This window comes from Choristoneura fumiferana, chromosome 18 (assembly GCF_025370935.1).
Source record: "Choristoneura fumiferana chromosome 18, NRCan_CFum_1, whole genome shotgun sequence".
Taxonomy (NCBI): Eukaryota; Metazoa; Arthropoda; class Insecta; order Lepidoptera; family Tortricidae; genus Choristoneura; species Choristoneura fumiferana.
In genome coordinates, this window is record NC_133489.1 from 14257859 (window position 1) to 14281868 (window position 24010).

Below are 24010 nucleotides of genomic sequence, written 5' to 3' on the forward strand. Positions count from 1 at the left end.
CATTTCAAAATTCACTTGCAGATTTAACAGGCTACTTACGATTAGTATATCGCAGATGCGCGCGTCCAAATATCGGGAGATCATCCCAGTCATCTATACTAATATTATAAATAGGAAAGATGTGCTTGTTTGTTTGTTTACATTGAATAGGCTCCGTAATTACTGAACCGATTAAAAAAAAATTTCAACGTTGGGAAGCTACACTATCTCCGAATGACAAAAGGCTATATTATATTTAAAAAAAATTAGGGATCCGTACTAAAACTTCAATAATGTAACTCAAGGCGTAAAAAAAATAGTCATAAAATGTCTTTCATCGCATGCGCTGCAGAAACTATTACAGATAGAACAAAACATGTTCTACAATGTTATAGAATATATCAACACCTACAAAAAAAATTGCGATACCATATGTCCAAATTGTCCAACTATTGTAGTTATGTCACTTTTTTACATTTTAAAAGTTGATAGAAATGCCGACTAAAATTAGACCATTTTCAACACACAGGGCACGTTCGCTCGCACCATTGCTCGGTGAATGAGGCCGAAGATACAGTGATGCTGCGAGGAGTGGCCAGTACACCGCTGACAACTGAGGCCATTGTGGCCATCCTCCTCCACCATCACCCCACACACACAACGGTGCCGCTCGTACACCTTGCACCCCAAACTCGGTGCTACGATTATCCACAAGGCGTCTTTGTCCAGCAAGGTGTCAAGTTGAGGCGATGGTAAAGCCTGCAGCCACGCCCTTGCTGCAGGACGAACAGCCGCCTTAAGTCATGTAACATCAGCGCCATTTACATTTTTATTAATTTTGTACAAACAAAATTCATCAATATGCAGGTCTAAATGAATTACGAATAAAATGATCGTCAAGTTATGTGAATTGCAAATGGAGCGAAAGATTGTATTTACGCGAAATTATTCATTCAAATCTTCGCCGCCTAACGAATTGTTTGCATTTTCTTCAAACTTTTACAATTCCGAAATATTAAATTGTGGATACTCTGTATTCGATGAATATTAAGTTTTAACTGTATCCTTAATAAATTCAAATATATTACTATGCACAAGGAAATAACCCAAAATTATAATAATAATGCATTAAGCAGTCCAAATTGATGGCTATCAAATATTTTACAAAAATTAACTCGTTACATAAACCTTGTTTTTTGGATTAGAAATTAGCTAGCTATATTTTTCTTTTTGTAATATAATACAATATTAAATTGTCAGTACAGTCTCTTTAGTCGGATGTACCTATGAGGTACGTGAAACCCCGTACAAAACAATCAGAACATCGTTCTAAGTAGGTACCCATAAGTATGGTGTATCGGCGGATGTCGGGTTAAGTTGAGAATACAAGCAAGTCTTGGAAGACGGTGGAATGCTCCACTAAAGACAAAGGAATACGGCAAAAGCTATTCCGAGCAAGTTGTCTGAATCTCTTGGATTTAGCGGTTAACGTTTGCAATACCATGTTTTCGTCATGACTTGCCTGTTGCTGTGAGTGCAAATACTAGCTTAATTTTTAATTTATATCTGATTAAATTACATCCCTTAGTGTTCGGCTTGAAAATATTGCCAGCTTTGAAAAAGCTCAAACCAAATACGAAAATTAGTAATCTAATGATGACAAACAATGCTCGTCAATATTTTTTTGCAGTATAAAGTAAAACAAAACATTTCGCCTTCACCAGTAGGTACCTTCTGAGCGTCTGTCACAAACAAACAAAAAACCTAAATTGAATATTCCATAAATGTTAGCCGTTTAACATTACAAAAAACCTAAATTGAATATTCCATAAATGTTAGCCGTTTAACATTCTTTCATTTTTCACAGTATTACTCTCAGAGCTTCAGATGGTTTTATTACAACTTTTTAGAATGTGGAATTTTTGCGTGCCTCTGTTTTGTTTCTCCGTTTCATGAATTCATTAAACAAAAACTTTGTGTTTTAAATTCAACCTGTTATTATTCGTGAACTGGTAAATGCAAACGTCATTTTGCAAAAATTTTAACGTCTGCCAAAACATTTATTTTTATAGCGACGTTTATGCAAGAAGTTTTCATTAGTTCTCTATTTTACGATTTCCTTTTTTAAAACTATTTATAAAGTTAGACGACAGCAGTAGCTTAAGGGGTTAGGTGGGATTCAGAGGTTCAAAAAAAGGGTATTTTACCATTTTTTAAATACAATCATATATTTTATTTGAACAATTCAGCATATCAAAGATACATATGTAAACAGTATTTTTGTGAAATATTTATTTAAAAATTCCGAAAACTCAGCCGTTGGTACCTCATCTCCCTTGACGTCTAAAAAAAAATGCTCTTGCCGTGGACCGCATAACAGAACTGTTACTCATTATTGGTTCATCTAAAATAAAATAAAAACAAAAATATTTCGTTAGTAGTTACATGGATAAATCTCGTTATTGGACGAAGGAAAAAAAATTGAATTTTTGACAGACTCAACAAAAAAATACATTCTTTGGTCAAATATTCGCCATTTATTGGCTCGAAAAAATTAGTTGTAATAAATAAATCCTTCGTTCATTGACTAGATAATGTTATTTCAAAGATATGTGCAACATTTGAACAAAATCGCTTCATAACTTTTCGAGAAATCGTGTCCACCGACTTAAAAAAAATCGTTTTGAGATAAACGCGTTTAAGAGCCGCGAAGCGCTGCACTGTCGTGGCCTGATAGGTGGAACTTCCAAAGTGTCTATCTCTTAGAATTTTACTCGGATCGATTTGAAATTTTAGGAGAATATTTAAAACATATTGTACTATTTAATAAGACAAAAAAAATGAAATTTACAAACCCACCTAACCCCTTAAGGTGTAGGTATAAATTATATTGTCACACTGAAGTGTGTAGGTGAAATTATTTTCTACAGCCTTTTTTATGCTGTTACGTTTGAAATGGGTTTTAATAAAAAAAAAAAATATTCAAACTTAAATGCATGTCACGTTGTACATTTATTCTTGAACTAGGTTAGTAAAGAGCCTGACGATAACCCTGAAAAACACAGGAATGGAATAGCAAGTGGAATTTTCATAATATTTTCAAAGTTAAAAAGTTTAGAAATCGTATACGAGTACTTAATCATTCTTGCTTCTGACGCTTCGTTTATATAAAATTAATATTTTAGTACATAGACTCACAGCATGGCTCTAGCCTAACTAGTGTATGCTAACACAGACGCTTATATTGTAAGATATGTTACACAGTTCTACTTGTATTTCTCCCGATCAGCAAATTAACGGTTTTGATGACTTTCATACATCTCCCAAACCTATTTATTTCAAAATTGATAAACAAGTTTTAAAACAAAATATATCACTCCATTCAAATGTATTTATTTTTCATCAAAAAATTGGTAAACCAAGCACGCAGCGGTATTATCCCGTCTTTGTTTTCAAAACATTTCTAATATTTTCATTGTATTCCGAAGGGAAGCAAAAAAATTATATAGCCGTAAGCACGAACAAATGAACTCACGATTCAATTTGTTATCTGTCCCTTTACACATTGTTTTCACGGAAATCTAATCAAGCCGGTGAAAAACACAATAGGCCCGAATTCAATATCTGTTAATTAAAATCAATCCTTTCTTTGTATCAAATAATGCTCACGTTTATAAAAGCAGCGAGTTTTTGTTAAATAAGTAACGAGATCGTCTGGTACCTCATCGATAGGCGCTTAGCATTACCGTAAATAGCTACGACCCACTGCGAAACGACGACCGAAATATTTGGAGCGTCAAACGTTACGAGTCACTTTTGAGTAGGTACACGCTGCAAAACGTACCTACCCAGTGACTACAATATTGATTCGTTATTTTGTTTTTTTTTTCTTCTTATCGCACTGATCCTGCTATTCCTGTTGTATGCCAAAGGTAATATCAAAAGTTACCTTGCTTAGACCACGAGGCTGTGCCGAGTGTGATAAATAAGGTACGAGGGTATAAGATCTTATTTGATCTAATGATTTAATCCACTATTAAAAGCAACAGTACAACACAAAAAGTTTAAAAGATAAAAAGGCACACACCAACCAGGTTGAAAGCTGTTTTATTATAAAACGACAGCTAAATATCCGAACAGGAAATTAAACAGGAATCAGAACAAATCCCATTATAAACTGCCATCAATCATGAGGTCCTCAAGGTTACGTGGAAAAGGTAAAGCGGACCTCACTTAGATCGGAGCCACAAAAATGTATTTAGCAACAAGTACACTGTACTGTAAATACTACAAAAATTACATGCATACATAAATTTTTACATGTTTTTTTTTATATACGACAACTTTACTTAATATGTAAGCAAGTGGATTTTTCTTATTTTTTTAAAGAAAAAAAGTTTAAAAATCGTATACGATCATTCTTGCTTGTGACGCTTTGTTTATATAAAATTAATATATTAGTATCTAGACGCTTATATTGTAAGATATGAAACACAGTTCTACTTAAGATTGGTTTTTGGAGTATTTTTGTATTTTTTATTTCAACTCCAATTTTTGTTACTTTTCGGTCATCCCGTAAAATCCATATCGAAAATACAAACTGAAACATAGATGCACTGAAAAACCAGAAAAAGAGACCAGCGCTGGGAATCGAACCCAGGTCCTCAGCATTACGTGCTGTGTGCTATACCTCTACACCACCACTGGACATGAGTACAGACACAAATTTCTCCTATACACCACATATCTCAGCTTGTTTGTTTCTTATTTAGTCACTTAAGCAGCGACACTAGTGACATCTATGTTTTAGCCCTCATCGAGAAACTTTCAACACTCCATCGCTCACCAAGACAGGCGGGCAAGAGATGTCGCTATTAAGCAATCAAATTAATTAATTATTATTATATTTTAATTAGTTTATTATATTATTATTTAGTAATTAGCGGCTATAAAACTACACAATAAAAATATACTTATTCAATGTAACAAAAAGTTAGGGCATCTGTGAGTTTAAATACTTAGCTTTATGTAATAATATTTCACTGTGCCTAAATTATTTCGTACAACTTCTTCTGTCGGTCTTTACTAGGTTTTTATGATTATATATAAGTACACATATAAATTCGATTTTCGAATTGACTTCAAATTGAGGTAGTTTGGATTTAGTGTTTTAACTTTGGTTAATTTGCCTTTTTGACAGTAAAATTCCTCCTATATAAAAGCTTGCTTAGATTAGAAAGTTTTCCCGAGTCCCCCAAGTAGAAAACATTAAGGTACATCGTGTTTTTTTTTTAAAGGTGATATCTTAATGAGCGTAAAACAGCTTGTGACAATATGAATACAATTGTGGCATTGAAGTTGGAAACGAGTGAAGATTATCAAAAGCAATTTAGTCACAGTGAAACACATAAAGCTAAAACTCACCTAGACGGTCTAACATTTTATTATGATTGTATTTTACTATGTAGTTTCATAACCACAGAATATTATAAAAAAGTGCTACTCGAAAATTAGCATTCATTACAAAGATAAACCAGATCATGCATGCCCCGATTCTACCGTGTACAGTCTTTAACAGTTTCTTTCTTGTCTCTAGCTATTAGCTGAGTCATACCCTATATCAAAACGCTCGTCAAATAAAAATACAAATTAAAAATAGCTCCTTTTTGTAGGAAGCTGCTAAAATAACAATGTAATCTGTAAACATTACCAGACGTCCCTCTTGCTCGCCCAAATCCATAAACGTAGCCCTAAAATAAAACAGCTGAGACAGAAACCGCGGAAGACTCTGGATGATGTCTGGTGCTTCACCGGAGCGACCTCGAATTGCTCATTTTGTTAGCTTTATGTAACAATTAGAAAGGGGAAATAGCAGGAAAGAGGTTTCCGTGTTCTCCGTAATGGGCGCCGTTTGGGAACCAAAATTAAGCCCTACTACGACATCCGTGTCGCGAATGCTTTTGTTTATTTTTAAGTACAGAAATTTGTTGTTTGTTTTTATAATAAGTACCTTTATATTTTCAATTCTAAAATAGTATTTTATTTAACCGTTATTAAACCTTCTTAAAATCGATTCTTACCGGGATCAGTACAGGCGAGGTTTTGCTAAGGGGGTTAAATATAGGATACGAGATTTTAAAGTACGAGATATGGTACGAAGTTGTGGAATGCAATTTCAACCATTCCATCACATGTAATGCTCATACGAGCGAAGCCACCGGTAAAGATTAGTAAGGAATAGTAAAAGACCTCGGCCTCAGTTTACATTAAACTGCAACTAAGTACTGTGTAGATATTATAAGCTAAAGAACACATCAACAAACTTTATTGAAAGACCTGGCAATTGGCAATCATTTAAATATTATTTCAGAGCTAAATAACAAACATGACTTCTGAAATTCCAAATTTTATGCTGAATAACTTCAGTGGTTTGTTTTGTTGTAATAGCATTTCTAACGCTATTTAATTCTCACAAATCAGCTACCTGCATTCACTTTGATTTGAGACATACACTCATAGATCAGATAAAATATATCGTCTACGGATTCAATAAAATCCAATTTAATTTTTGTTCAAGCAAAAATGCACTCAACCACGTACCAGTTAGACTTTCATGGATAATGACGCGAATAAATATTTAATTAAAAAGTTATTGACGTGTAGGTACTTAAATGTAGCTATTAATATGTCTTAGAATATTAAAACATGAGCTTTAAAATAATATTGCTCGGCGCCTCTGCATTTCCCTAAGTGTAATTGCATTTTGTAATAAGTAATTTAGGAAATTCTCTCCGCCAGCGCTAGCACGATAGTATAATTAGATACGTCGTTAATTAGAAGGTAGCTACATAAGTGCGCTTTGAGGTCGCTTTTGCATAAGCCTGCGTGCCTACCTGGCATGCATCTCCGGAAACCAAAATATTAATAACATTTTCGAACTATTTAAACTGTGGAAAGGTTTCGTTCCAAGATATCATTATACCAGTACCGACAATGAGTTTTTAATGTCAATGGAAACATAAATTATTAGCATTTAAGTGTGTTGACATCTGAAAAGGAGGACGATTCATAACATTGTAAGCCTTAATGTCGGTAATGTTTTTCATAATGATCACTTGCCATAACTGTTTTTTCTCTAAAGCCATGAGTTTTTCAGGAAATTTGAAATGGCCCCCCGGAGAACTTTATACGTTAGGTTAGGTTTACTCTATAACATCCAGGAATTATTTATAATTAGCTTATGCCTGCGACTTCGTCTGCGCGGATCTAGATTATCGCACGGAGGCGTCCTCTACCGAAATAAAAGGTATCCTACGTTGATTCTTGGGGTTCAAACTACCTGTATACCAAATTTCATCAAAATCGGTTCAGTGCTTTCGACGTGAAAGTGTAACAGACAGACAGATTTACTTTCGCATTTATAATATTAGTATGGATTTCAAGGAAAAAATATTATGGCAAACTTACATTATGACTTTTAATATGAATGGAATTCAATATTCAATATAGACCCCTGAAAAGGTAAGGCTGGTGAAGTCATAGTGTAATATTTTCTAATAGTGTGTGCAGTTCTTTAAGAGCAGACAGAACTAACTGGCCACAATCTGCCAAGTCCCCGAGCGCAGGCCTGAGGGTCGGGTGCTTTTGAATTAGCGCGGTCTTGTTCTTGCAGTTGCCTGGTAGTCTTGCCTTGCCTTGCCAAGACGACTTAGCCACTTCACTAGTCTGTATTTTGTTATGGCAATGTTAAAGAAGTAATGCTTCAGCATTCTTTCCTGTAAATAATAAACTCCTAGATTATTCACACTGATCGTGTTATTAAAAAATATTACTTTGCCTTCATACAACTTTATCACAAACCGAACCCAGGGTTATATTTATTACTCTTCTTCAAAAGTATCATTGTTAAACATAGTACCTAATGATAACAAACGTGACCCACAGGACCACTCACAATAAATTATTAAAGTACGTTTATTGTATTGCACCACAATATCATAGCACAGGAGTTTCATAAAAACACACCATAAGTTAACCCGTCCGCAAAAGAAATAAGCAGATATGATTTCCGCGGAACACATGGCGTCCACAGGGAGGGCGCGAGTGTAGGGGAGAAAGCTATTTTGTTAATGGAAGCACAATGGAAAAGAAAACTCAATCAAGCGCACGAGTCGCCGTGATTTCTGCGCCTAACTACGAGAGATATATTGTGGGCCGGGAGTTGTCATTAGTCGAACGCTGCCTCGGTACGTACCACCTATGCGGAACGTGCGAAAACCAACCGAAGACGTGACTCTATCCTGTGCTTACTCGCTCACAAAAATGAGATGACATGCTTTTTATGGGACTGTACGAAGGCGATATAATTTGGACCAAAAGTACTAAGAAGTTCTTGTGTAATAATATGTATGTACCTACAATATTTACGTAACTTTTGATATTACCAAGCCTCATTAAACGAAACTAAGAAGTGCTAATGAGAATTAATGCTAAATGCTGCGAATTTCACCTTTAGGTACCGGTCAATCTTTAAGTGGATAAAGTAAGTATTTAAGTCTGGGATCAATAAATAGTAAGTTTAGTATCATTTAGTCTCCAAATATAAATCAAAAATTAAATACGTGCCTCGGAAATGTATCTCGGTAAGGTACGTATTAAAAATGAATATTTTGCTTTAAACTACATCATTCATTATATTGCTATGTATTATATCGTAGTTAAGAGGTGGTATCTATATGTACATTCACAGCATTTACATATCACTAATACAAGAATAACAATATTATCTCCGAACCCCATTTCAAAATCTGTTTACTCCCTCCTGCCTACGCAAAATAATAGCTTTTCCAGGCCATTTCCTGCATTATCACATCAGACGAATATAAACATTAACTCAGTAGGTACATACGCGCTTACAAAACTCGTAATCCTAAAAACGTCTGTTCCTAATTTCTTTTCCGATTTCAAAAGAGCCATCATTCATTTACGTCGACATTTAGAACAAGAAAATTTCAAGCTTTTACACGAAGTTTTGGCAATTTCCGCACTTTACGACGCTTTTTTGCGACCCGTACTTCGCCGTTAATCTTGCAAACAAAAAGTCGCCTATGTTACCGAGTCCTTACTGCTACTAACAGCCGGGACAACAGACTCGAATAAATCCTAATTGACGTCAGTAAATAATGGCATAAGTTTGTTCTATCCGCTTGCAGATCAAACACACGTTAAATGTATCTCACCATTAATGTTATTTCAATACAAATCCGATGCTAAAAGCAAAACTTAAACACGTTGCTTATACCTACTTTAAAAATAATACTCGAGTCCGTTATTTATAAACGTGAACTTCAGTTTAATAATACTGAAAAAAAGATTTTCACTCGATTTTATATTACGGTTGTCAGGGATCGTTCAGTCTCTCCATTCGAGGTTATATTCGACCCAAATTTGTCCAAATGCGGACACATTTTCGACGTCTCCCAGAATACTTTTTTCTTTTATTGCAATGTATATTTCAGAAATTTCGTCGGTATACGCGAATACGAAATTTTATTGTATATTTCATCGCATTTTATGATTATGATAAAACTGTAGAACCAATGATTGATAAATTAAACGTTACAATTGAAGTGCTATTCTATAAATAAATTAACATATTTATTATAATTTCTAAAAGCACAGATCTATTGTTGAAACAATTATTTTCGACAGTGGGATCGTCTGTTCGGACTGTGAAAAAACTACTTAATTTAATATTACATACCTACTTATCTTGGTACGTACTTTTTATGGAAGTACATAAGAAAAAACCTTATTATTTGCCTGTTTTAAGACTCAACCCTATAACCCGTTTTGTGATTTGACCGCCATTACGGCCACGTGTCCATACATTTTTAACTCCGCATTTGCTGAAAGTATTCCCGTCGCAATATTAAGTAGGTACCATAATCTACCCTATCGGAAATTGCTAATACATTATTGGAAATTTTATGTTTCCGTGCTTTTTATAGACCCATATATATCGGACTTACTCCATGCTGAAACCATTTTATGGCCTTAACGATCATAAGTAGGTGTTTTATAGTGCTTTCGTGCAAAATATTACGTTAACAGTTTAAAAAACTGTACGTATTTTATAGCTATGCATTGAACTTTTAAAACTGTCACATGTAATGTAACATACGCGAGCTACAAGAATGTATTTTTTTTACTGAATTAACGGATTATTAACAAAGGCGTTCGTCATTTTTTATAAACAGAAGGTAAAAAGTGAAAAATGTAAAGCCAACTCCAATGTCGACGTTGGATTTACTTACACTTTGTAAACCTGACTCCATTTACATCGTGACTCACTCGTATTTTCTTCCTATTCCTGTTTTATTCCTCATGCCACCAAAACGTAAACGTAGTAAAAGACGCATCTATTTTGCGGACATCCGTTTTTTCAGCATTCCGGTTCCAAACGAACGAGTAGTATCGCTCGTAAAGTTTCACGGCACGCCGCTCCGGCGCCGCGCGGAGCCGCGAGCGTCACAAACCATTTACCACGATCAATCACGACCGAAACGGTAACGTCTCCGACGCCTTTAGATATCACTTTAGGAAATTGACTGAAATTTCTGCTGAGCAGCGATGCTGAGACTAAGAAGTCGCCAGCTTGATTTCTATAACGCAGCACCGGTAAGTAAGTAACTATTATATAGGTACCTAAATGAAAAAATTAAGATTGATTACACCTAAAAGCCATTTTTGCTACCGTTTAGTTTAGAGGGAGAAAACAAACCATCTGAATTTTACACTTAGTTGTCTCAAAATACGTACCTATAAGAAAAAAAGAAAGAATGTTTCTGTGTGCGTGTACACCGTGAAATGGCCAAATTTCATTGTTTTTTTTTAATGTGCTGCCTTGCACAGCTCTAGTAGAAAACAAAACTTTAAGCCTCTTCATTATTGAATAGTAGTAGTAGTTAATGATTATATCATGGACAGGGATATTTGGAAATAATTCCGATCCGCATTAGCGATCCCTTCAAATAACGAACCTACTGTGTTAAAAATAAAGTTGTGTTAAATACTTGTGATGTATAGATATCATTTAATAATATTGTGAATCTGTTAAAAAAAATATATACCTCGTTGAGTTTCTTGCCGGATTCTTCTCAGCAGAGCTTATTCCGAACCGGTGGTAGATATTTTTTGACATTTATAAGTGCTTGTTATAGCCTAAATTGAGTAAAGATATTTTGACTTTGAGTAGCTACATTTTTTCTTGTAAAAATATTTTTATCACAACGAAAATAAGTTAAGTACATTTATTTGTATTTTATTGAAATGAGAGTAAAATTTAGCGCCCCCAAAACCGAAAATCATAGACGCGGTGATACTTAGCCTCAAATGTCATGGTAATTATAGTCTCGTTTCAGGTTTGTGTGATACAACACCTGCAATCTGAGACATTCTTTACTTAACCACGGGAGGTGTAAAGTGTACTTATTATTAATTATAATACTTATATCACCCATCATCTATGGTTTCAGACAAACCCAACTTGGGGCAAAGCATCCATCACTACAAGGTATTCTTTTTTACCTGTCGTGCTTCAATCTGTTCATAACTATTTAACTTTTCTCTAGTTCTAATACAATAAATTGCAATTTTATACTAATATAAATTACAAATATGTACCTACACACATCGCACAAATATAAATTGCAGTTACAGGGATATTTTATCACATGTAGAAAAATAGTTGTACCGCTTTCACGCTTACGTAAATACTTAAGGTCTAATGTAAATAGAGTTGAATTGCTTCTTTTTAAAAGTGTATCATTTGCATTAAGCACTTTATTTAAATCACAACCCATCGCCCCACTTATCCCCTAGATGTAGCGCCTACAAGCAACTCTGTCAAACGGCTGTTTTTATTCAATTTACTTGGATTATTCAAGTTTTAAAGGGAGTTTGGTTGCAAATCTTGATTGATAGCTCTTACTAGGGCCCATCAATTCTCGCCCGATAGCGGCATTTGCACTTTAATGGGGGCGAGTAAATTTTACAAGGTAAATATAGGCTTGAAATTGATTTGTGGTACGAAACAAAATCATCATGAGCAATAGTTATAGCTTAACCGAAAATATGGATATATCTTAATAATGTATAATTGTATAAAGAAATTAAATTTTCGTGTTAATTAGACGAAATGAAAATTTACTACGCATGTGGTGTAGCATTTTTTATATCCGGAATTGCCAATTACCTAATAAAAAAAAGTTAAGACTTAAAATCTTGTTTGTTTTATGCAACTCCAATTTAATTGCAATTGCCATCGATTGTAAAGTAAAAAATGGCTCGTGTTTACCAATAACAAAAATTTCATAGATATATAAAATATATGTAACAGTGTTTGCGTTTGATATAGGTAAAAGGTTTCTTATAATTAATCCGGAATATTATCATCAGGTGGTTGGATTAGTTGGAGTGCCTAAGTTTCCCAGTTTCCAGCATGTTTTTATTATAGGTTTTCGTCCTTAGTATCGGTCGATGTGCAAAGGGTTGTGCGATTTTGAAAATTGCGTACCGTGTCTAGATCATGACTGCATTTTGAAATAAAAATTCGGGTACTTATAAAATCATTACAGGGGTGTTTAGTAAAACTACTTAACATAACTACCTGATATAATATTTTGAGTTCATCTTTAGACACCTTATATATGACATGAAATCCAGATAATGTGATAAGATTATACAACGACGAAGTATTATAATGTACTCGAACAATACGTGCCAAACAAAGTCGTATAAGATTCAACGTTTACTGACTTCAAACGAGTTTTTGTTGGGTTTCTAGAAGCAGGCTACAATGTACAAACTTAAGTTCTTGCTCCAGAAAAACAGCCCTTCCCTTTCATTAAATATGAACAATTTACGTAGATAGCAATCTCAAGGGAAGTACGTTCCAAGATGCTGTTGGATAAATGGGACTGAACCTATATTTCCGTATTATATAATTAATGTACTGCTGGTCGTACTTTGAAACGATGTCTCTCATAAATTTTGTTTCATAAATATGAAAAACTAGCTGTTGCTCGATACTTTGTTTGCGAAGAATTCGTATGTCCCGTGGATAAAATTTTCTGGGGTAAAAACTATCTTATATTCATCACAAGGTCTCATACTATAAGCGTAACAAATTTCACCACGATCGGTTGAGCGATTTAATTGTGAAAACGTAACAAATAATCAATGAAAAATAGTCACATTCGCAATGTAGATATAATATTAGCGCGATATTCAAATTCCATGCGGGCGAAGCCGCGGACATAAGCTAGTACTCATCATATTAAATTACCTCGAAAATCATTTCCAACTTTAAAATCAGTCTAATGCTGTTGTTTTTGGTTTAAAGTAATTAAAATTCATTAAAATGAGTGATGATAATGAGATAACATGTACTCCCGAAGAACATTTTAACGATGGCGCAAACAGTCACTGCAAGTTTGCTGCCGGAATAGTAAAAGAAAACTGTATAACAAGATTTACTATAATCTCGTGCAACGGAGAATCGACAAAAGTATTACATCTTTTTCGGAAAATGTGTTGTTGGTGTATTTTGTTGATGAGTACTCCATGCTAAAATCTACGATAAACATATACCATCAAAGAGATATATCCAAATACTGTTAGTTGCAAGCTTTCCTAAAACGCAAGTAAAAGAGGGGTTAAAATCAAAGAAATTAAAAACATTCTTGCCTGGCGAAATCAACGTATTTCTAAATGAAGCACTAGATGAGAAGTACCTTTTCTCTAAGGTAACCAGTGTTTTTAATATTAATTAAAAAATAATGTTTTATTTTATTTAAAGTGCTTAAAAGAGTTTTTTTTAATTTCTTTTTTTCATTTCTGAAATAGTAATGTCGTAGAAAAGTTATGTATGCAACTGTACATAACTGGTCATTAGGTATACATTCGTGTGATTCTTTTATAAAACTCGCCAAGGCTCGTTTTATAAACACACACTCGTGAAATAATGACCCTTGTTATGTTACAGTAGCATAAAATACTATTATATACTGCAGAATTGTATAATAATATGCGGTTCTACAGCCTAGCAGCTAACGTTCGCTAGGGTCGAAAGTTATGATATATATTAGGAGTTGGCATTACCTGGCTCCAACTTTGGGAGTGCCAGTTGCCGAACTCTGAACGAAAGGTAATATTTGGAACATCTTTTGAACATTGTACCGCAGCCGTATGTCGCGCGCACGTGGCCACCTAAATTATGGCCGGTACAGACGCGCAGCCGCCAAACTTGCCGTTTTTGTCCCCAAGATTAACGATGAACAACCACCCTCGAAAAATCCTGTCGCCCGAAAACGGATATTGCCAGAAACTTTGCGATATAAAATTTCCTTTTGATCAGTTCGGTGGAGCTTCGTAAATAAATAGAGCCTTTTATAGATTTGCCGTTTTTCCTTCTCCGCATATTTTGCTCGGAATCCTTAAAATTTCGAGGTTACCATTACTTGAAATGGGCGATTCAACAGGTATGAAAATAAAAGCAGATACAGGCACATGTGAAGACGGCAATAAATCTAATAATGCCATGTGTTCGGAGGCATAATATATATCTAGTGGTTGCGGAGCTAAACGATTTTTAACACTCCCTTCACTTAGCCCACCGTAGGCTTCAGGACGAGAAGTACCCGCATAATATTTACATAAATGTATCCTTAAGCAATTTATGTAAACGATGCGCATGTAATTCCTTAAACTATGTAGGTTAGGAAATTGTCTCTACGTTTTATTCCTGTCTTTTTATAAAAGCTACCGTATATCACAGTAAATGTTTGCATGTGGAATGTATTCGAGACGTCGACGTGAGCAAAGATGAAAGTCCTTCATATACACGTTTTCTGAATATCAACACCCCGCTTGTCAAAAGTTATTCCACGTTAAAGAATATATCCAATTTAGACTAGCAGTTACTGTAACAGTTGTGTCTCGTATCAATTTTAACAAAGCATGTTTTACAAGATGTTAGGTTTTGCAACTAGTTTGTATATTCCTTTAGAACTTGTCCGTTTTTAATCTTGAAAGCTTAATCATTTCACTCACATCCAATCGGATTGACTTTAAATTTGGTGCGATTATGAAAATTAGATAATGTAATGACACAAATTAAGTCAACTTAAGTACAAGAGTCTCCAAAAAAATATTCAAAACTTTATTCAAAATTTTTTAGTCTGTACGAGTATGGACTAAAATAAGTAGGTATGAACACCTAGGTTTTTCTTTTAAACTCGACTTGAAAGGTGTAAAAAACCTTATAAATACCCATAGCAGTTGACAAAGGTAGCTAAAATCCAGAAGAAATGTTTTGTTTTCTTATTTTCCATTTATACGCTTTACGGGTACAATTCTGGGCTGGCGACTGGCCTGGGGGTCGTCGGAGCGGCTTTCCAGTTACACCGTTACCTCAAGTAATGCACCCATCGCAATATTATTCAAATTTGAGACGAAGGACAAATTCTACGTATAATTTACATAGATATTATTTCACCCGTATTCTCGAAGAATAGTTTTATGGGTGCTTGAATCGTGATCGCGATTTTTAACCCCCGACGCAAAAAGAGTGATGTTATAAGTTTGACCGCTATTATGTGTGTGTGTGTGTGTGTCTGTATGTCTGTGTGTGTCTGTCTGTGGCACCGTAGCTCTTAAACGGGTGGACCGATTTGAATGCGGTTTTATTTATTTGAAAGCAGGGTTTTTAGAGGTGGTTCTCAGATATGTTTTATCAAAATCGGTTCAGTCGTTTTTGAGATATTGAGCTTTTAAGTGACAATATCGGGGGTTTTCCAACTTAGTTAGGTTATGATCAATTGTTCAAAAATTGTTTGAGCACAATTAAATAAATAGGTAAATTAATAATCACTCTCTTGCGTAGTGTCTATGCCTACATCTCATCATCATCATCATCATCATATCAGCCATAGGACGTCCACTGTTGGATATAGGCCTCCCCCATAACCTCCAGTTGCCTCGGTTGGTAGCGGCTTGCATCCACCTTGAACCCGCGACTTTAACCAGGTCATCCGTTCATCTCGTTGGTGGTCCTAACGCTGCGCTTGCCGATCCGCGGAAAGAATTACGGATGGCGCTTCTTTCCAGAAAAGATCGCTTCTCGAATCGATCCGAATCGAGGCCTGAAAAATCGATTCACAAAAAATCGAAGTCAAAAAGATCGATTCTCTAAAAATCAATCTTTTCTCGATTTGCTTTTCTTGCTCGTATTTTCAATATGTAAATCCAACTATTGGTGGAATGACTTTAGTAATCGGAATCCGCAGTTCGTATCGTACTTCTTACTTTCCTATCAAATACTATTATCGTAAGCAGGATAGCAGTAAGGCACGATAAGAAGTTCTAATTACGAATTTCGACAAAAAAATAACCTAACCAGCAAAAAGTTGGAAAACCCCCGACTTTGTCACTTCAAAGTTCAATATCTCAAAAAAGGCTGTACTGATTTTGATACGAAATTTCAATTCTCTAGCTCTATTCCCTTATTAATTAAATAAGTGCCTAGTTTTATAGTTAAACGCAAGTTTATTCTTAAGCTACACCTGCCAACTTAAATAATTATAATTATTGTACCATTTTAACTGATTCCCCGCGATACAGTTGAAAGCTCGTCAGAACCCCTGATGATAAATCATGATACGCAATGTGTTTTTCAAGCAAACACATTTTTATTTAATTGGATGTGGACATATCAGTGCTTGCAATAAGTTGCACTGAGATAAAATTTGGTGTGTGATGATAAATTTGTGTAAATGTGTTAACCTTTTAACCGCCAATACGTTTTCATTCGTACGTGCCCGTATCGCCACCTACACCGAAACTATATGACATTTTGTTTTAATTATAAGACTGCGACGAAATGAGCCGGATAATTTTTGTCTTATAATTCAGACAAAGGGTTAATACTATTCAACTGCAAATAAGATACATCTAGCGACAATTAGGAATGGCATGTGCCAACCGTCCCAATGCTTGGCAATTTATCAAGTGACTATCCCTAAACAAGCTGACGCTTACATTTTGCTTTCTGAGGTCTATTAAGATTGAGAGCCATAATACTTTTAAATGACACTTGTTTATCCAATCCATAACCTTATATCTTTAAACGAGCACTTATTAATTTATAGTTAGTACCTGGGCGACCGAGCTTTGCCCGGGCTAAAACTCGATAATAAACGTTTTCCCAGAGATAAGACCTCGATTTGTCATCCCCAAAAACCCTCACATACCAAATTTCATCGAAATCGTTGGAGCCGTTTCCGAGATTCGTATTACAATGCAATACAATTGGTTTGTTTATTTAGGGGATCTTAGAAACGCCTACATCATATTTGTCCCTTACACGACAGTAACGACACCTGGTTTAAATCCTAAATGAAACCCACCTAACTACAATCCAATGTTCCACTGCCCCACGCTGGGCCATGAAACCAAATGCTTACACCACAGTGTAACAACCGGTTTCCTAAGGCAATAACGACACAGCAACGAACGCGCATTCGAGCCATTAACTACCGCATTATCTCGCAGCTTCTCTTTTCAAATATTTGGACGTTTTATTTGCCATCAGCCCTGCTGCCGGGATTCTGATTCATATAAATTTTCAGCTTTGCCATCTCATTTCGGTTTGAACGAGTGATTTTTAATCATTTGTCCAATTTAACAAATATTACTGTGCAGAGCACGCAATTGTTTTATATTGTTTAGTGTGCATTGATTTATAAAGACGTGGTGGCTTGTAATTAAAACGAAATAGAGGAAAGAAGTTGTAAAAGTCCACCCGTGGCTCATGTATTAGAACTTTGCTCTTAACAAAATAGGCAATCTTCAGTCACTCTTAATGCAGTTAATGCTACATATTTGAGTACCTACCTATAAACATTCTTATTAGGTGTTCTTATGTGTATAGATTCGTGACCTTAACAAAAAAATGATAAAATAACTATTTTAGCTCTAATTTTGCCAAGAACTACGCGAACCAGATGAAATCGACGCAAAATAAAATCATTTTACACAAGAAATATCTCAGGAAAACGACATTGAATATTTATCTTTAAATCAAGATGAAGGAAATCAAAAGCGATCGAGCTTTAATATTATTCGTTTTTATCGAATCTGACTTATTTTACATAACAAATAATCCGTCAAACGGGACCGCCGTTAACGAGCTAATGCAACATTTCGCAAAACGTTGACGTAGCAAGACTGACAAAAAATCAGTTAACATATAAAGAAATCCAATTATGGAGAATAACGAGACCTCCTTTTTGAACGAGGGAATTCTCCGTGGAATATTAAAAAAAGCACTGCGTAAACACGGGGGGTTTGTTGAAACCCTCGACTCGCTCCTGCGGTATTACAGTCATCGTGTAGCGACAGGTCTTCATAGGCTAGGTAGGTTACCTTGTGCAGCGTTCCTTCAAACTAATTTTTAATGTAAATACACTTAAAGTTTTGATGGCTTATCAAAATTGCCAATATTGTGACCTTTGGTATGTATTTACATTTCTGGTAGGCAACTGAAAAGTAGACATACCAAAGGCCGTATTGTCTACCGCACTGACGTTTGTGATCACATTCACCATCTATTTCTTTCCTCGTGTTATACCGTATGACAGAAAGAAGTGCTGAAAACGATTGTGATTCAAAGTGTATTAGAGGCCTCTGGTATTTGTCTTGTTAACCGACACGTGATACGTTCTTACAACTCAGCAGACGGTAGGACAGTTCCATAGGAGTTGGTAACATTATGCTATGTTTAATTTTTAATTGTAACAAAATATATGTATGGATGTAAACTCTTTATTTTACAAAAGAAAACAAACTAAATGCAGTTGACAAACTTTGAGATACTTGTACAAACGTGGAATATATTTATGATTATTAGATTACAGAGAAAATCTGAATGACAAATTAAGGTTTTAATCTAAAGTTGATTTGATTACTGTAGATAAAAACATGGCATAACTATTCTTTTACTGACGTCAGTTTTATAGGGAGTTCGCAAAATGTATTTCTTTATTCGAATTTGAACATTATTTTATTTTATTACAATCAACCCGTTTTGTATTGTGAACCATTGTCCTTTTTTTTCAATTAATTTCATAACATAATCAATATTCAAAATAAGCAAACGAAAAGGAACAATATCAAGCAGTTTTTCTATTTACTTTTTATGTTTTAAGCTCAAAACAAAAATAAAATAAGATCACAGGTTTAGTTACATTACTAATTTCGTCAAACTACAAGTTTCATAATTATTGGAAAATCGGCTAAAGCTATGATGTTATCGATTCTCTAACAATTTACTCTATCCAAATTAACAAATCTTGAAACAATCCGAGTACAATACCTTTAGTTCTGAACGCGGACCTCGAATTAAAACGTTAGAGCACGGTTCACTTCTGCGGAACATGAGAAAAAGGTCGCAAGTTACTCAAATACGTAGGTACATAACTACATTATCAGTTCGCAAAGCATTGTTGCCGGCTACCGATAGATTCTACCTGTAATTAAAGTTTGCGGCAGATAATATCAGTTGTGATTGCAGGCAACTACTTAATTAACCGGGATAAGAACCCCGGAGTGGGGACCGCGAGTGGCTTTGAAGATATACTTGCTCTTGACCCCCACTTGATCCCACAGTGGATGCTAATACCGAGGGTACTTTGAATCGAGAATACTGTAAGAATTAAATTCGTATTAAACTTTTAGGTGATTTATTTTGTTCTAAAAAAGTCAAAATTTAGGCTAAAACAAGCACTTATGAACGTCAAAAAAAAACTACTACCGGTTCGGAAAAACCTCTGTTGAGAAGAATCCGGCAAGAAACTCAACGAGGTATATTTTCTTAAACAGATTTACAATATTATTAAATGATATCTATACATCACAAGTATTTAACACAATTTTATTTTTGTCACTTATATGGTAAATCCAAATGAATGATAGAGAAATCATTAACTTTATAACTTTGTCACTTACATATGTAAATAACCGAATGGAGAGAAGCTTACAATGAGTTTTTATTTTTATGCTACAGAGTAGTATCTCGTTATTTTTTTATTGTTTTGCGAAAGTATGTACGATGGATGGATGGTCGATCAAGTAACATCAAGTATGTAAATGCTTTGCTTATAATTCCTAAATTATAATAAAAATAATAAGGCTAATTTTGTCACATTGACTTGGAAGAGAAAATAACTTTAGATATTTTAAGCCAAAGATAAAACATTAAGGGGCTGTTTCACCTTCACCAACCATTCGAACAAAACAAACAGAGACGGCATGACATTTATCCATCAAATAAATTTTATCAAGGGATGGTGAAACAGGGGGTTATGATGAAAATTTAATGGATGGTATAAATTAATTTCATGGTCGATTATACATGTAAGTAATAAGTTTAAAATGGCTCTCATAGAAAATAACTAAGGTAGATTTTGTTTTGTTTCAAGTCTTGCATTTTTATAGCTTATATATTTATATAGAGGTTAGTTAATATTATCAAATTTTGCTTAGCCGTATTGCAAATATTTGGTTTCTTGAGTTTTGTTAAAAAGTTTTTATTAACGATTTACTTCATAATTTAATTAACTTTCGGAATTTACGTTTCCGCAGGAAGGTTCACAAGGTTTCAAATGTTTACACGTCATTATTTTAATTTTACGGTTTGCTTACCGCAGTTATTAGAAACAAAAACAAAGAAATTGAAAAAGTAATGAAATTGAAAATACTTACTAGGTCGTAAAGGATATAATTCATAAGGAAGTATGTTCATAATACACGACCTATTTGGGTTTGAACAAAGCTGGTTGAACGCCAAATCCAGGCGGAGGTGGGGGCCCGCAAAGACTCGTGAGGCCATCTATCGGTTCACACGCGAATCTTCCGCTTCTGAATGCAGACAAATGAATTATTTTGTTTTTCAGTTCAGGCCAGAGATAAATGTAATTTAATGATATTTTAAGCAAAACTCACTGAGGACCAAATCGTGGAATACCGCCACATCGTAAAGTCATAATAATGCCTTTGATGTCGCATACCGTAAGATCTTCCTGTAACATAAACAATTTATAATGATTTTTAAATGAATGCACAAAAATAACTAATTTCTGCCTATTAAATGTTATCACAATGAATAGGCATCTTTGCATTCTACGAGCCTTTATTGGGAGCGCCTACCACGTGGCTGTCTACATCGGGAGCATAGGCCGTATTGTCGGACGTGTTGGCGCTAGCGGCTGCATTCACCGTCTCTTTCTACCCTCTTCCTTTATTATGTGATAGAAATAAGTGGTGAAAACGATAGCAATTTTAAGTGCGTTAAACCATAAGGCCTCAGTTGCTAGCGCTTTATGCTGCCTATACGCCCTTCCGTAGTTAGGTGGCAGAACTCGAAAGCTCGAATTGAAAAGATTTTTTTTAACAAAAAGTAATACAGACTCCAAAAAAATAAAAAATAACTAAAAATGGAACCGACTACAAAACCCTTGAAAATATTATTCTAGGTACCTACTAGCTCGAATGCTTAATGCTAATAATGCTTAAATCGCCATAGGTGTGCCTATAAAATTTGAGGTTTTCCCTCGATTTTCCTAAGATCTCATCACCAAATCTTTGGAACATAGAACCTCCTCCTTTTTTGAAGTCGGTTAAAAATACAATCCAATTTTCACGGCCACTTAATTACACTGAAAAAGAAAAGATTTGCTAACAGTAACAAAAAAAATTGTTTTGAAACAGGTTCAAAAAAATTGTTAAAAGTTGGGTGATGTCTTCCAAAATCGGTTTTGCAATATTAACATTATTTTGGTTCCTAATTAGTAAATTTTGGCTAAACGTTACTCGTAGCCTAACTAGTTCAGCTATCCTTTTTTTTCAGTGTAAAGAACTTCTGGTTACCCAAAGACGGTCTTGGCTTTGTCGTGAATGCTCTTACGTAATAATCATCATTAACAGCAACCACGGGTGCATTGACACAGGCTCCCTGGCACTGCACCTCCTCAACACCGAACACCCCGTCGGCAGAGACGTGGCCAGCCGTGCAGCAACACGCCTGTTCCACCGCTTGCAAGATGGCGTCTGATCCCATGATCATACAGGGTGTGGTCACGCATACTTTCACGTGGAACTTGCCTTTGTAGCGTCTGAAAATATAAATAAATAGGTGTAATTTTAATACGAAGCCGTGGTGGCCTAGTGGTTTGACCTATCGCCTCTCAAGCAGAGGGTCGTGGGTTCAAACCCCGGCTCGCACCTCTGAGTTTTTCGAAATTCATGTGCGGAGTTACATTTGAAATTTACCACGAACTTTACGGTGAAGGAAAACATCATGAGGAAACCTGCACAAACCTGCGAAGCAATTCAATGGTGTGTGTGAAGTTCCCAATCCGCACTGGGCCCGCGTGGGAACTTTGGCCCAAGCCCTCTTGTTCTGAGAAGAGGCCTGTGCCCAGCAGTGGGACGTATATAGGCTGGGATGATGATGATGATGAATTTTAATACACATTGTAATGGAAGCCTGAAGTACCTACTTAAAGGAGAGGGCTGGTTGAAAAATTTATAAAAATCATCTCAAGATTGTTAGTATCGTTAAGATTAGATGTATCAAAAGACTACTTCTTCTTCACTATAGTTATATTAGCACTTTTCTTATAAAGTTTTGGTTTTATTGTACTGTCAAATTGTTAATGAACATAAAATAAATAAGTAGCTATGTTTTTTCCAACGTACTATCTTAGAATATTTGTAATTTTTGTAACTTTCAAGTAACAGCCATTTCTTTTTCAACCTATATCTTCACTCAGGCGGGTTAAACGTCTTGAGTCAAGTGGATGCTTTTTCGCCCTCATATAACAAAGTGCTATTTTACTACAATAATACGAGTAAAAATCACATAGGTATATTACATAAGGAGGTCGTAGAGATGATTAATGCCATGCTGCTATAGTTTATTTTAATTGACCATTTAATATTCTTGGTATTTGCTTAAGTACAGTCAAGGGCAAAGATATCGACACGGCCAAAGTTGCAAAAATATGTATACACGGCCTTAATGTTAAGTACATAAAGTCGTGTATACATATTTTTGTAACTTTGGCCGTGTCGATATCTTTGCCCTTGACTGTACCTAACTATACACCGTGCTATTTTTGGTATCCGTTAACTTTAAATCTACAGATCAAATGAAGTTAATTTCTCTAAGACAGTAGTGGCCTGACTCTTACTTACTGTTTAAAAGATAATCAAGAGTTAAGATATTTAATTATCAGCAAGTAAAACAGCGTAAACGTTCATAATTTGTTTTTTTTTTTCAAAGTCCATAGTCCGTAACTAATCCGTGTTTACTTCGCACATATACTAAGCGGCACAAAATTAGGCCCACTCTTCATACAAAATTACCTAGTCAGTATACATTTGAGGGCCAGATTTTTATAGATTTTCCTGTATAGATCCCCAGAATCCACTATAACAGCAAATTTCATTGAAGTCATTTGAGTAATTTATTTATAATCTCAAGACATATAAAGACATATAAACAATATGTAGCAATAGATGTTTAAATCCAGATGGGCAAATACCTATTGTTCATTTAAATACCTAGTATTTGTAAAAAGCATTTGTATTTACACATTAGCATAATAAACTTCAAACACTATCTTTATTGGACTGTATATATTACTCGTTCTTCCGCGCATACGTAGTTAATTTTAAACAACCCAAACATTGATTTTTCCATTGCATCAAAATAAAGGTAAATTACTTTTAGACAGATTAAACCCTTCATTCGGAGACAAAGGAAAGGATTTTAGCCCTCAGGTTGTACAGAAATCGCAAACTATTTGCTAGAACAATCTTGTAAACTCATTTTAGCTCGCTTTTATATCTCAGAAACCTCTGTGTTTGAGTACGACTACCAAGTGACCGATTATTTTAAACCAAAAAT

General features: G+C 34.9%; 1 protein-coding gene across 1 annotated transcript in view; it reads right to left on the reverse strand.

Moving 5' to 3' along the window:
- Positions 1 to 24010, reverse strand: part of LOC141437614 (NADH dehydrogenase [ubiquinone] flavoprotein 2, mitochondrial-like) — an 82489-nt gene that overhangs the window by 56495 nt on the left and 1984 nt on the right. The window contains exons 4-6 of the mRNA XM_074101060.1: positions 22004 to 22211; positions 21043 to 21119; positions 20853 to 20958 (exon numbers count right to left, since the gene is read on the reverse strand). Coding sequence (XP_073957161.1) covers positions 20853 to 20958; positions 21043 to 21119; positions 22004 to 22211 — 391 coding nt within the window. The remainder of the gene's footprint in view (positions 1 to 20852; positions 20959 to 21042; positions 21120 to 22003; positions 22212 to 24010) is intronic.